General features: G+C 41.5%; 1 protein-coding gene across 7 annotated transcripts in view; it reads left to right on the forward strand.

Moving 5' to 3' along the window:
• The window catches only part of LOC133657812 (girdin-like), a 400,246-nt gene that overhangs the window by 355,316 nt on the left and 29,272 nt on the right, over positions 1-15,658 (forward strand). For all 7 annotated transcript variants that reach the window (XM_062059584.1, XM_062059583.1, XM_062059578.1 and 4 more), the window contains 11 exons: positions 2,135-2,313; positions 5,483-5,611; positions 7,332-7,515; positions 7,590-7,720; positions 7,804-8,097; positions 8,201-8,383; positions 10,111-10,389; positions 10,477-10,601; positions 12,304-12,442; positions 15,006-15,182; positions 15,289-15,450. In XM_062059584.1, the coding sequence (XP_061915568.1) occupies positions 2,135-2,313; positions 5,483-5,611; positions 7,332-7,515; positions 7,590-7,720; positions 7,804-8,097; positions 8,201-8,383; positions 10,111-10,389; positions 10,477-10,601; positions 12,304-12,442; positions 15,006-15,182; positions 15,289-15,450 (1,982 nt within the window). The remainder of the gene's footprint in view (positions 1-2,134; positions 2,314-5,482; positions 5,612-7,331; positions 7,516-7,589; positions 7,721-7,803; positions 8,098-8,200; positions 8,384-10,110; positions 10,390-10,476; positions 10,602-12,303; positions 12,443-15,005; positions 15,183-15,288; positions 15,451-15,658) is intronic.

Below are 15,658 nucleotides of genomic sequence, written 5' to 3' on the forward strand. Positions count from 1 at the left end.
ACAGAAAGAAGTTAATAACTTGTAATATCTGTCCCCTATTTTCACAAATACAACAATTGACTTTCAATGTTGGCAACTACAAAGCCATATTTTCATTTTACGACAATTAAACCATTATTGAAGAAATAATTTTACTCAGTCATATCTTTTCATCATGATTTTTAAATTTTTTGTGAATACGGAAATAGATTTACATTGTTTTATTCCATTATCACTTCTGATTGAAATACTTATTTCCATTGTGACTGTTCTAAATCTAGATTTATTAAAGATCTTAGTTCCCTTCAGATTGTAATTACTTTCTCCTTTTACAAATCTGTTTTGATTGTTATTTGGTAGAATTGTTGCATGTGCTTTGTACATGATTTTTAGGATATTGTATTTTAATAAATGTGACTTTTTGAATATTGGGTTTGTGGGTTCCCTGTGTGCATTTCCAGTATGGATTCTTACGTCGCTTTTCTGCAGAAGGATTTAAATATGTTTTACAGGCACCACCCCATGTTTCAATACAGTATGTTAGATATGGAACAATCCGTGAGTTATTCAAAATATACAATGCTTTTTGATTTAGGAATGTATTCACTTTGAAAATAAACATCTCTCAGAATCCTCTGTGCAGGCTGGGATCGCAATATGGGTGTGTGGAACGCCGTAAAGGGGAGAGAACGAGGAAGCAGGAAGTAAAGAGTGTTCCACTTTGTAGTAGATCAGAAGAATCGTTTTTTTCAAAATCTGTCCATAACTGTTTGAGTTACGTTGCTAACAAACAGACAAAAAAACTCTCTGGCGGAGGTAAAAACGTGTGCCACGTTCGTCTCGAGCGTTTCAAGCCAAAACCCACTCGGTCAAAGGTCGAGGGAAAGCGCCTGTTGCACATACAATCTACTTGACAAGCTACCATCACCCGGAAAAGATGAAGCCAGCAAAGCTAAACGTCAATTTGTGAGCTATTTACATGATTAAAAGTTCAAATGTGAGTTAATCCTTCTGAGAAACCGCATTGTCCAAACTGATAGAAAAAATGCCCACTGTAGATGACACTGCTTCTCACAAAGTCAAAGTTGAGTGGATGTTTCCACACAATTTTTTGCACTTAAAAATACTTGTTAGTAGTAATAAATAGGATTACAACATTTTAGCATAACCTACCACATTTTACACACTAAGGCATTTTTAACTCTTTTACATTTTTGGGGAGATAAACCACAATAATATCATACTGTGGACTTAATACCGTACCGTGAGATTTTCATATCGTCACATCCCTACTCGCTATGTGTTCTCAGCGGCTTTCGCCCCGCCGTGATAGTTGGCTTGATAGTTTTTGATTGATTGATTGATTGAGACTTTTATTAGTAGGTTGCACAGTGAAGTACATATTCCGTACAATTGACCACTAAATGGTAACACCCCAATAAGTTTTTCAACTTGTTTAAGTCGGGGTCCACTTAAATTGATTCATGATACAGATATATACTATCATCATAATACAGTCATCACACAAGGTAATCACATTAAATTATTTACATTATTTACAATCCAGGGTGTGTGGGGGGGGGGGGTTAGGTTTGGTTGTTATCATCAGTCATCAACAATTGAGAACAGAGAAATGGACATTGGCACAGTGTAGGTCTGACTTGGTAGGATATGGACAGCAAGTAGTGGACATAGAGAGAGAGAGAGAGAGAGAGAGAGAGAGAGAGAGAGAGAGAGAGAGAGAGAGAAAGAGATCAGAAGGCATAAGAAAAAGTATCTGCATTTGATTGTTTACATTTGATTATTAGCAATCCGGGGAGGGTGTTAGTTTAGGGTTGTAGCTGCCTGGAGGTGAACTTTTATTGCGGTTTTGAAGGAGGATAGAGATGCCCTTTCTTTTATACCTGTTGGGAGCGCATTCCACATTGATGTGGCATAGAAAGAGAATGAGTTAAGACCTTTGTTAGTTCGGAATCTGGGTTTAACGTGGTTAGTGGAGCTCCCCCTGGTGTTGTGGTTATGGCGGTCATTTACGTTAAGGAAGTAGTTTGACATGTACTTGGGTATCAGGGAGGTGTAGCAGATTTTATAGACTAGGCTCAGTGCAAGTTGTTTAACTCTGTCCTCTGTAACAATCTGCTCATTCCCCGCTCAGCCCCACAGAAGTCTCTGGGCGAGGAGGTGAACGAGCTGACGTCCAGCCGCCTGCTGAAGCTGGAGAAGGACAACCAGACCCTGCTGAAGACGGTGGAGGACCTAAGGGGAGCTGCCAGTCACGACAACGTCACAAAACTGGGCAAAGTCAGCCAGGAGAACCTGACTCTCAGCCAAAAAGTGAGCATTGTTACTCGTCGTCTGAGACACCCCATGGCCCTCCTCCAGGTCCCAAGCTGTTTATAATAATAGTCTTTAGTCCCACTGTTGTCTATTAGCATATCCCCAAAGTATTTTAAAGCAATACATTCTCTAATTGCTTGCCTTCTAACTTTTTTCCCACACCAAGATAAAATACCAGCGACGAGAAAGAAGCATAGATTTTTTTTTGGAGAGGGGCGGAAAGGGCTGTGAAAGCAAAGCTGTAAATCCAGACAGCATTTTCTTTTCCATTCAGTGACACCCAAATGTCTCCCTGAGCTGTTTTCAGGAGATTACGCCTCCTGTGGGCTCTCTCTCTCTCATGCTACTTCACGATTGTGTTTGTCCTCTTATTTCTAAGTGGATTGATGTCCTAAAAATGTGAATGTGGTATGAAAGGGGAAATGATCCACAATGCATCGTTTTTGTGTGTCCCTGCTCGTGATGAAATGGGTTCAGTCACATGACATCAAAATGTTTTCAGCACACTACTCAGTTGCCAAGCTACTCTTAGATCAATCTAGTAATGAGTTACGCAACAATTGTACATAATTGACAGAAAATGATCATTCTTCCAAAAATGGCGCCTGCAAACAAAAATGTCTGAGGATGTGTACTTACTAACAGTGCCGGTGCTTAAACAGTGTTCAAACCAGCAAAACTTGCATATTTTCCAGTCTAAAACATCTTTTTTGGCAATATAAACAAGTATCAAGTGATTCTAGTTGCACATTACAGTACTTTCACACACAAATTCCAAGGCAGAAGTGTGTTGGAAAGTATGCAGTAACAAAAGTGTCCGCATTATTCAACTTACCATGTCATGAGCGTAACTTAAAGGGGAACTGCACTTTTTTGGGATTTTTGCCTATCATTCACAATCGTTTTCTTCTAATGCATTGTAACTAGTAAATAAATGCGATCAAAAGTTTGCTTACAATGGAGCTGACAGTAGCCACTCGATTTTGCCTATAAAGCCCTTATAAAACTTACAAATGCCTCTATTTAAGTTTTATATACATGATGTAATGTAATGTAGTAACAGGCATATTTATAATAACATTTAATATTGACGTATTTTGCTCATTTTAAGCATACGCTGCGCATTAATTTAAAAAACACATCACAACATTCGCTTTTTTTTCAACATCACTGGTTACTACTCACTGCAGACTTCAAGAGAACATAATAAAACATCACTTACTGTACAATGTCTGCTGTCATTAGGATGCCGACTGCTGGGACATTCATATATTCCCGTTTAGATGAAAAATGTGTCATAATACACGCAAACAAAAGGTGGGTGGACCCAAGCGTCTTTTCGTGTCTTTCTCACCATTTCCGGGTCTAAATTGGCTGTCAAAGTGTACCAACTCGTCGGATTATATCCTTGCCCTTCTCCTATCCAGGTGAGAGGCATGATTTATCATCTACAATAAAGTTTGATGAGGAAGCAACTCATCAGACTATCATGTCAACATCGGCACACAATCTAGTGATCAGGGCGCCGCTATAAATAGTTTGTCTGCATTAGCGCTTATAATAACAATATCACTAATACTTGCTTGATATTCAAGACACCAAATGTAAATGGAGTATTGTTGGCGCTTTTTCAATGTTTTTTTTACGGGCGGAGTAGAGGACCTCCCATTGGCCACAGCGGACTTTAATTTATGTTTATTTACAGGTTAGAATACATTTAAAAAAAGATACATATGTCATGTCTTTCCAAAAAAATGCAGTTCCCCTTTAAAGGGGTCAAACAATAATATTTTCCACATTTAAAATACTCCCTTGTGGTCTACATAACATGTAATGGTGGTTCTTTGTTGCATAGATGATGTTTTACAGATCATCTTCAAGCCACTTTCTGACCATCTCTTCAGGTAGCGCCGTTTTGTGGGCGCTCTTATTTATGTGCCTCCATTTCGACTGCGTCTTCTCCTCGTCAGCCATGATTTAGTTTTTAGCGCCTCCATTGATTTTTTTAGACTTTTATTTGTAGATTGCACAGTACAGTACATATTCCGAACAACTGACCACTAAATGGTAACACCTGAATACGTTTTTCAACTTGTTTAAGTCGGGGTTCACGTTAATCAATTCATGGAGTCTACTGACAGATATAAGTTACAACTATAAGCTACTTTGTATTACAAATGCCAACAACGGAGGATGCATGTGCATGTACGAGCCAGTCTGCCCCATAACAAGAGGATAGAGAAAAAGGAGGAGCGTATTGACTACAGCGTCGGACCACAATGGCAGACTGGCACAAAGCCCTTCAGGTAAAACCTTAACATATATGGAGATATCCGCTGACGTCACAAATGGGGCAAATTCCTAACGGCTCATTTGGAGGAAGTATGGTAGAAGGCAAGATTGTTTTATAAATATTTCCGCCATGCCTCTGTTGTTTGACTTTAAATTTTCGGGTCTAAATACAGATCCCAAATACACAAAAACATGTACCAAAAGGTAAGAAAAATTGGTTTTGTAGAATAGGTCCCCTTTAATGAATTATTGTGACCACTGGGTGTCGTCAAAAACAGATTACCGCTCCACTTAAATTTAAAGACAGCATAAGTCCATCCATCCATCCATTTTCTACCGCCTGTCCCTTTCGGGGTCACGAATGCAGCTGAGATAGGCTCCAACACCCCCCGCGACAGCATAAGTCCATTCCAGTTAATAAATAGGTTAGTGATTTTTATACCTACAATTGTTCTCTAAGTCCCCAATTATTAATAATCGATTGATACATATAAACTGAAAAACAGTGAAAGAGTGAAGCGGCCAAACTTGAAGAAAGGGACAACTGTAAAATGTTTTTTTCTGGCAATTAAAATCACCCTCAGCATTAGGATTTGAACACTATAATGGCACTGGTACCATTACTGAAACATCTACTTAGTTTTGCCTTAGTTGCCAGAATAATAATATTAATAATGCTAAATATCAATTAGAACAATTCCATTATGATATCTGTTACCGCAAAACTTACTGAATTGCTTTGATTGATTTGTTATTAAAATGTGAAGAATATCCGATATTCGATTCTTCAATATATGGACAAAAAGTAAGGACAAAATGTGTATTAAGATGTCCTTATGCCTCCCCAACTCTAACATGTGCTCCCTGCGTTTAGCTGCAGCAGCTGGAAAGCGAACTGGCGGCGGAAAGAGAGTCGCTCTGCACTCTGAGCACTGATCTGATGAAAGAGAAGGCTTTGCTGGAGAAGACACTGGAAACCCTCAGAGAAAACTCCGAGAGACAGGTCAGTCCTCACTGACACGCTTTGAAATCAAACAGTTCACCATCGACTCACTGGAGCCGATCGTCTCAATCACATGAGGCTTTGAAATGACCACAACCCCGGCTTACAGTCATTGTCCTTTGGGAGTGTTTGTCACGCTCGCTTTTATTGATCACTTTCTTTCCTGGAAGATGAGATGATGAGGATTTGCCAAAATTCTCTCCTGAGAGCATTTTGTGAGCAATTACTCAGCATATTCACGTGGAATTATCTGCCTGATGCTCTGGTTCTCTGCAGGGTCTGTCGGGACTCTGTGGCTGTTCCACCCAAATCTGACACTCTTAATTAGTTCCTGACTTTGAGTCAGATAACACCACATGCTGCCCTCAGAGATCACTGTGACTCATTCTCTCTGATAGGTCATAAACTTGAGAGACAAAATGGAATTTGTTGATATTTTGCACTAGTTTGTGGCTTACTGTCCTAAATGCATCCGGAAAGTATTAACAGCGCTTCACTTTTTCCATATTTTATGTTAGCCTTATCACAAAATGTTTGTCCTCAAAATTCTACACACAATACCCCACAATGGCTATGTGAAAAAGGGAATTTTGCAAATGTATTAAAACTACAAATATTTTTGTCCTCCGTTTAAAGATAATACCCCTTACCCCAATGTCATTTTTTCAAATTAAGCAAATGTATAAAAAAAAACCACATATAGTATTCACAGCCTTTGCTCAATTCTTTGTTGATGCAGCAATTTCAGCCTCAAGTCTTTTTGAATACGATGCCACAAGCTTGTCACACCTATCTTTGGGCAGTTTTCCTTTCTGCAAATTCCTCTTTGTAGCACTTCATAAGCTCCATCAGGTTGGCTTTGGTTTTTATCCAGGATGTCTCTGTACATTGCTTTATTCATCTTAGTCTAGTCAGGGAGGTGACCAAGAACCCGATGGTCACTCTGTCAGAGCTACAGCATTCCTCTGTGGAGAAAAGACAACCTTCCACAAGGACAACCACCTCTGCAGCGAACTACCAATCAGGCCTGTACGGGATAGTGGCCAAACGGAAACCATTTCTCAGTAAAAAGTTTGCCAAAATGCACCTGAAAGACTCTTAGACCATGACAAACAAAATGATCTGGTCTGAGGAGACAAAGATTGAATTCTTTGACGTGAATGCCAGGCGTCATGTTTGGAAGAAACCAGGCAAGGCTCATCACCAGGCCAATACCATCCATACAGTGAAGCATGGTGGTGGCAGCATCATGCTGTGGGGATGGTTTTCAGCACCACAAACTTGGAGACTAGTCAGGATAGACGGAAAGATGAATGCAGCAATGTACAGAGACATGCTGGATAAAAACCAACGCTTCTCATCCAATCTGATGGAGCTTGAGAGGTGCTGCAAAGAGGAACGGGTGAAACTGGCCAAAGATAGGTGTGCCAAGCTTGTGGTATCGTATTCAAAAAGATTTAAGAGGCTATAATTGCAGGCAAAGGTGCTTCAACAAAGCATTGAGCCAAGGTGGTGAATACTTAGTATTTACATGTGATTTTTATTATTTATTTATTTATTTTCTTGTTATAAATTTGCTCAATTAAAAATAAATGTTTCATATTTGTCATTATAGGGTATTGTGTGTAGTGTAATGTGTTTTTCCATTTTGGAATAAGGCTGTAACAAAACAAAATGTGGATGTAGCGTGAGACTGACCGAGCTGTGTCGGGTTCTGCAGCTCAAAGGTCTGCAACAGGAGAACAAGCACCTGAGCCAGACGGTGTCGTCACTGCGTCAGCGCTGCCAGGTCGGCGCCGAGGCTCGGGTTAAGGACGTGGAGAAGGAGAACCGCATCCTCCACGAGTCCATCTGCGAGACGACGGGCAAACTCAACAAAATGGAGTTTGAACGGAAACAACTACGTGAGTAAAGTCTCATTCGGTGTGTGTTGTTCCCCCTCTTCTCTCCGATCAACAATGTGTTTGTCTGTTTCCAGGGAAAGAACTTGAAGCCATGAAGGAGAAAGGCGAGCGAGCGGAGGAGTTGGAGATTCTGATGCAAAAGCTGGAAAGGGATAACGAGAGTTTGCAGAAGAAAATCGCCAGCCTGGGAATCACCTGTGACATGGTCAGGTCTTCAGTTCTTCACTGACGAAGCGAACAAGCACCTGCAAAATCTTGGCCTCATTTGCTTTCTACGCGTATATGCAGGTGTCTTCATTAGAGAAGGAGAACACCGAGCTGGAGGCAGAGGGCCGCCGCCTCAAGAAAAAGCTGGACACTCTCAAGAACATGGCCTTCCAGCTGGAGGCGCTGGAGAAGGACAACTCCCAACTGGAGCAGGAGAACCTGGAGCTGCGACGCTCGGCCGAGAGCTTCCGCTCGGCAGGCATCAAGGCCGTGCAGCTGGAGGCCGAGAACAGGGAACTGGAGAGCGAAAGGAGCCAGCTGAAGCGCAGCCTGGAGCTGCTCAAAGCAACATCTAAGAAGACGGAGCGATTAGAAGTGAGACTTTACAACCAAAAAGTCCATTGTTGTCCATAAAATGTGGATTAATGGTGGCCCATCATAACAGGTGTCATAATCGGATCCTTCCTCTTTTGCCTAGGTGAGCTACCAGGGCTTGGATACGGAGAACCAGCGCTTGCAGAAGGCGTTGGAGAACAGCAGCAAGAAGATCCAGCAGTTGGAGACGGAGCTGCAGGAGGTGGAGTCTGAGAACCAAACCCTTCAACGTAGCCTGGAGGAGCTCAAGATCTCCAGCAAGCGCCTGGAACAATTAGAGCAGGAGGTAGGTAGAGAGATGAAAGAAAGATCTCCCTTCAATCAATAAGTTTGTTACTATGTGTGTGTACACACAAACCCCGTTTCCATATGAGTTGGGAAATTGTGTTAGATGTAAATATAAACGGAATACAATGATTTGCAAATCCTTTTCAAGCCATATTCAGTTGAATGCACTACAAAGACAACATATTTCATGTTCAAACTCAGAAACTTTTTTTTTTTTTTTTGCAAATAATAATTTACTTAGAATTTCATGGCTGCAACACGTGCCAAAGTAGTTGGGAAAGGGCATGTTCACCACTGTGTTACATGGCCTTTCCTTTGAACAACACTCACTAAACGTTTGGGAACTGAGTAGACACATTTTTGAAGTGGAATTCTTTCCCATTCTTGCTTGATGTACAGCTTAAGTTGTTCAACAGTCCGGGGGTCTCCCTTCTGCTATTTTAGGCTTCGTAATGTGCCACACATTTTCAATGAGAGACAGGTCTGGACTACAGGCAGGCCAGTCTAGTACCCGCACTCTTTTACTATGAAGCCACGTTGATGTAACACGTGGCTTGGCATTGTCTTGCTGAAATAAGCAGGGGCGTCCATGGTAACGTTGCTTAGATGGCAACATATGTTGCTCCAAAACCTGTATGTACCTTTCAGCATTAATGGCGCCTTCACAGATGTGTAAGTTACCCATGTCTTGGCCACTAATACACCCCCATACCATCACAGATGCGGGCTTTTCAACTTTGCGCCTATAACAATCCGGATGGTTCTTTTCCTCTTTGGTCCGGAGGACACGACGTCCACAGTTTCCAAAAACAATTTGAAATGTGGACTCTTCAGACCACAGAACACTTTTCCACTTTGTATCAGTCCATCTTAGATGAGCTCAGGCCCAGCAAAGCCGATGGTGTTTCTGGGTGTTGTTGATAAACGGTTTTCGCCTTGCATAGGAGAGTTTTAACTTGCACTTACAGATGTAGCGACCAACTGTAGTTACTGACAGTGGTTTTCTGAAGTGTTCCTGAGCCCATGTGGTGATATCCTTTACATACTGATGTCGCTTGTTGATGCAGTACAGCCTGAGGGATGGAAGGTCACGGGCTTATCTGCTTACGTGCAGTGATTTCTCCAGATTCTCTGAACCCTTTGATGATATTACGGAGCGTAGATGGTGAAATCCCTAAATTCCTTGCAATAGCTGGTTGAGAAAGGTTTTTCTTAAACTGTTCAACAATTTGCTCAGGCATTTGTTGACAAAGTGGTGACCCTCGCCCCATCCTTGTTTGTGAATGACTGAGCATTTCATGGAATCTACTTTTATACCCAATCATGGCACCCACCTGTTCCCAATTTGCCAGTTCACCTGTGGGATGTTCCAAATAAGTGTTTGATGAGCATTCCTCAACTTTATCAGTATTTATTGCCACCTTTCCCAACTTCTTTGTCACGTGTTGCTGGCATCAAATTATAAAGTTAATGATTATTTGCACAAAAAAAAATGTTTATGAGTTTGAACATGAAATATGTTGTCTTTGTAGCATATTCAACTGAATATGGGTTGAAAATTATTTGCAAATCATTGTATTCCGTTTATATGTATTTATACATGTATGTACAGTATATATAAATATATATGTGTGTATGTGTATATATGTATATATATATATACAGTATGTGCATTATTTTTTTTATTAAGTTAATACAATGTATATTATATATACTATTTTACAGAACAAGACGCTGGAGCAGGAGAGCTCCCAGCTGGAGAAGGACAAGAAGCTCCTGGAGAAGGAGAACAAGCGGCTGAGACAGCAGGCCGAGATCCGCGACTCCAAGCTGGACGACAGCAACCAGCGCATCTCCAGCTTAGAGAAGGAGAACCGCACCATGGGCAAGGAGATGATCTTCTTCAGGGACTCGTGTACGCGGGTCAAAGACCTGGAGCGGGAGAACAAGGAGCTGCTGAAACAAGCCACCATCGATAAGAAGACCTTCATCACGCTCAGAGAGGTGCACCTCCATAACAAATGATTGGAAAAGGTTCTGTTTCGGTGTAGGGACGCAGGTTTCAGCTTCCCGTTGTCATTGTGTGCTTAGGAGTTAGTGAGCGAGAAGCTACGCACTCAGCAGACCAACAACGACCTGGAAAAACTCACCCACGAGTTAGAGAAGATTGGTCTGAACAAGGAGAGGCTGCTGCATGACGAGAACTCGGACGACAGGTACTGTATACTTTTTCCGTCAAACTAAATCATACCAAAAAGTGGGGCGTACGAAAACTGAGGTACCACTTTTGGTGGGGACCCACTTGGCTTGAGTACAGGGGGCGGAGTTTAAAGGTTTTCAATGCATAGTAGGAAGGGCATTCATTTGCCCCATTAGTCGCAGTTTACCTGACACATGAAAAGTGACAAATTGTAGGGTGCACTATCTACTTTAAAATGTGTTTTATGGCAATTCCAACTTTGACCACTGCGTCAGTTGCTATGTAGAGTGGTGCTTTCCATCATTTTCAGCAGACTGCATTGAAAAATGATAAACCCCCCCCCCACCCACCTTTCTCTCATGCAAGTTCCACTCAGGAATGGGGTCATATGAATCTCTTCCCTACTGTATGTACAAAATAATGTCTTGATACCACTTTTCACTTCCGATACGATACAGATATTATGCTCTTGAGTATTGCCCGATACAGATATTAACCTGATACAATATTGAGTTTGAGTTTATTTGGAACATGCAAGCATACAACATGATACATCACAATTTCCAGTTTCTCTTAGCATGAAACATAGAGGATATTTTTTATTATTTTCTAGTGTGAATTGTTAAAAAAAAGGTGAAGTAACTCCAGGGACAATGGTAGGTATGAAAAACACTAACTGACATATGCTGTCTTTAAATTTAAATGGAGTGGTTATTTGTTTTGTTTTTGGTGACACCTTGTGGCCACAATAATTGAGTTAATATAATGATGCAGTAAGTTGAATAATGGGGACACGTTTGATACTGGATACTTTCTAATAAGATTCTCCCTTGGATACCGTGTATGTGTAAGTAATATGGAACTATGATTATATAATGTTTGTTTATATTGATAAATGTGATGTTTTAAACTGCAATATTGTTCAATTCAGGACATTTACTATGTATGTTTAGCTTGTGTGCTACTGTGTGCTTGCAGTAGCTGCTGTGTAGCTGCTAGCTCCGAGTAGCTTGTTTACATTTTGTAAATTACATGACTAAAGTAGAAGAAAATGCCAACATTGTGTGCTTATTGGAGGACATTGACATGTTAACTGCTTGTCCAGCTTTGCACAGGTAAACACTCTGTTTGTATGGGAGGTCATATTGGAGATTTTAGATGTAAGCTGCGTGTTTTTTGCTCATATTAGGTCTATTCGTCCAAAAAGTCACAAACGAGTTAAAACATTTTTTTAAATGTAATGACGATTTAGTTTGTTTACCTTACATGCCCGTATTGAACCATCGTCCTCTGCACCAACATGCAGGAATGTAAACTACTGCGGCGCGCTGTCATGTTAGCAAGAAAACGTCAGCGCCGCAGAGCCAATCAGTGAGCTTGTTGGCAGTTTAAAGGTCAGCCCATTTTTCCCGCCTGGTGCGAGTGCTTGACTTGTCTCTGTTCGATAGCATAACATTATTTTTTGGACAGTAAAAAGTGCAGGGGACTAAAAGTGCCTTTCCACCCCCCTAAACCATGTTTCTGTTGAAGTGTACTGAGGGTATTTTCCATTTGAGACACAGCCTAAATAAATCAGCTCCGTGGCCCAAATGAGATGTAGGTGTTCGTCTGAATATATCAAGTCATCTTGGGGCACATACCAGTCAAAAATTCTCCATTGTTGTGGTATCCCTTGCTGCAACAGGATTTACACAACTAAATCAAGTGTTTTTTCCCAGGTTTAAGCTCCTGGAAAGCAAACTGGAGTCGACTCTCAAGTCCTCGTTGGAGATCAAGGAAGAGAAGATCGCCGCGCTAGAGGCCAGGCTGCAGGAGTCATCCAACCTTAATCAGCAACTTCGACAGGAGCTCAAAACAGTAAGCAACACACAGAGCTAAGCTCGACAGCGTTTGCAACATCTACTGGAATAAAACCATCTTCAGGACCAGCACTAGAGAGCCTCTCAAGTGCGATGCATAATTCACTTGATGTATTCATGAGAGAATTTCTGCTTTTCCTTCTGGGAGATGTTTACTGGCTCAACTTGCAGACCCTAAACCCCTTTCAAAGTGTTGAGTGAAAATTGTATCATGGTTGGGGGTGGGCGATATGGCTGAAAACTGTATCACAGTTTTATATTAGTCAATATTGATTATTATTGATATTTTTTATGACCTAACAAAAATAAGGACCAGGAGAAAATGATATTAAATGTAAACAGGTTTATTTCAAATGTAACCTTCCTGTGATTATAATCCTTTTAGCTATCAAGGCAGAAAGTAAAGGAAACACCTAATGTAAACAAAATTGTAAAGTCACATTGAAAACTTAACAATAAACTCTTAAAATGAAGGTGCAAACATAAGGAATATGTAAGAAATGCTTAGTAAAGTGTAACAAAATAGTGCAAAGTGTGAACATGTAGACATAGAAAAACCCGAGAAGAACTATTTTCTGCAGGTTTATTACCAGGAAGTTACAGCTGTGGTTTAAAGCGTGAGTGTGGCTGAAGTGGGGACGAGCGCCTTGCATCATTTACTGGACCCTTTTTAAAAAATCCAAAAAACTGACTTGTTTTTTAATTTTTACTTTTTCTTCTCACTCCATGCAAAGAATCAACAGAGACACAACATGATGGCACAAGCAAACATTATTATTGATATTGTTACCTGACTGGCTGTTAGCATGTCACTGCCACTGATCAGAGATCACTTTCTGTGTTGCTCGGTTACCAGACAGATTATGCCGAGAATCAGCAAGAATTATGACTCTCAAAGAGCTGTCAGTCTACCTTTAAAAAAAAGTCCACCTTGACCCCACAACTAATCACCCACCCACCACCCCTTTGAGCTCATTAAAGTCACCTGTGCAGCCCACAGTCAGTCAAGATCCAACTGCTACCATGGGCAAGACCAAAGAGCTGCCAAAAGAGGCCAGAGACAAAATTGTAGAGCTCCACAAAGCTGGAAAAGGCTATGGGACAATTGGGAAGCAGCTTGGTAAAATGGATCAACTGTTGCAGCAATTGTTAGAACATGGAAGAGGCTAAACATGACAGCTAATCTACCTCGGACTGGGGCTCCATGTAAGATCTCTCCTCGTGGGGCATCACTCATGATAAGAAAAGTGAGGAATCAGCCCAGAACTACACGGCAGGAGCTGGTGAATGACCTGAAGAGAGCTGGGACCACTGTTTCCAAGGCTACTATCACTACGGCGTAGTGCTTTAAAATCATGCATCGCATGGAAGGTTCCCCTGCTTAAGTCAGCCCATGTCCAAAAATCATACAATGTGATTTCCGGATTTTGCTTTTTAGATGATGTCTCTAACAGTGGAAATACATCTATGATGAACATTTCAGACCTTTCCCTAATTTCTAAGTGGGAGAACTTGCAAAATTGCAGGGTGTGCAAATACTTGTGGACCTCACTGTATATATGTATATGTATGTATGTGTGTGTGTCTGTGTGTTGTAAAATGAGTAATTTACACAAAAAGCGAGTGCAGCTACCCCCCGCTACCCTAAGAGTGGTACAAAATGGATGGATGGATAGATTTGGTAAATGTTTATTTATATACCTTAATTGTTTCCAAATGGTGTCTGTAACAGAGCAGTAAAATGGCTGATCAAACAAAACAGAAGTCATGGTCATGGACCCACTAGCTGCGGAACCTAGCTCTCCAATCAGCTAAACAGACTCAATAACTCCACGGTGACGTTTTGGTGAATTTTCTGAGGAATTTGTCAAACTGGAACAATACAAACTGAATGCCATTGTAAGTATAGTACGAGCACAGACACTCGTAAACATGTTAGCATATTAGCTAATGCTAACGACTTAAGCTTCATGAAATTACGATAGCATGTACAACTATGCATGAAAACACTCCTACAGGCATCACACATGGGACGGTTTCGTAAGTAAGAATTTGTTTTAGTTATATTTTAAAACTTACAAACGTTGCTTAGAGTGAGGAATCTATATGAGTATAAACGCTATAGACGATTCGAAGACAAAACGGCAGTTGTACTTCTCGTTCAAAGCTTTAGACAGCAGGAAACACTGTAGGCCTTCACCCAGCAGCACCTGCAGTGAGCAAACTCGTCCAAGAAAATTGGCGACAAATCACAAACAGTAACACACTTTTTCAGAGTTTAATGAAAACTATATGCATTATGGCCATCAGCGAAGAAAAATCCATAAATTAGCCGCATTGTTTTATAAGCCACAGGGTTCAAAGCGTAGGAAAAGAGTAGCGGCTTATCGTCTGGAATTTACAGTATATTGATATGGTTTTATCGCCCAGCCCTCGTCTTGGATCCTGTCTTCCTGTGGAGCACAAACATGATACAATGCTCAAACCACAGTGTTGGATTCTACTGGACTTCTCTTCTGTGTGCCGAGGTCATCTGAAATGATTCACTTCTGTTCCATCAGGTGAAGAAGAACTACGAGGCTCTGCGGCAGAGGGAGGAGGAGGAGAGGATGGTGCAGAGCTCGCCCCCTAGAGGAGGGGAGGGCCCACAGGCGGTCAGTAAATGGGAGAAGGAGAGTCGGGAGGCCACCAGGGAGCTGCTGAAGGTTAAGGACAGACTCATCGAGGTGGAGAGGAACGTAAGTTAGCCCCTTCTGCCTTTGGTACACCTCGCTCTGATTATCCCCTCTCTTACATAAAGACATGATTTGTTTTGTCTTTTGTTTTTTTCCTACCGCTCCCCAGAATGCCACGCTGCAGGCAGAGAAGGTGGCGCTGCGGAGCCAGCTCAAACAACTGGAGGCGCAGAGCTCCAACCTGCAGGCTCAGATTGTGGCCGTGCAGAGGCAGACAGCCTCCTTGCAGGAGAACAACACCTCTCTGCAGACGCAGAACGCCAAGCTGCAGGTGACTGTATCACAGACACAACACATCGTGACAAGACTAATCTTTAAATATTTGTCGCTGTGATCCAGCGACTTGAGTTGGTTCCAAGCCAAAGGGTTAGCCTATTTAAAAGCTTTATACCTACATTAGCCAGGGTCCCTTTGGATTGCCCAGTCAGTGTAAAGCTGCCCCTCTTTGGCTCCGTCCCAACCCTGCCAGCCTGCTTAGT

This window comes from Entelurus aequoreus, linkage group LG09 (assembly GCF_033978785.1).
Source record: "Entelurus aequoreus isolate RoL-2023_Sb linkage group LG09, RoL_Eaeq_v1.1, whole genome shotgun sequence".
NCBI classification, from domain to species: Eukaryota; Metazoa; Chordata; class Actinopteri; order Syngnathiformes; family Syngnathidae; genus Entelurus; species Entelurus aequoreus.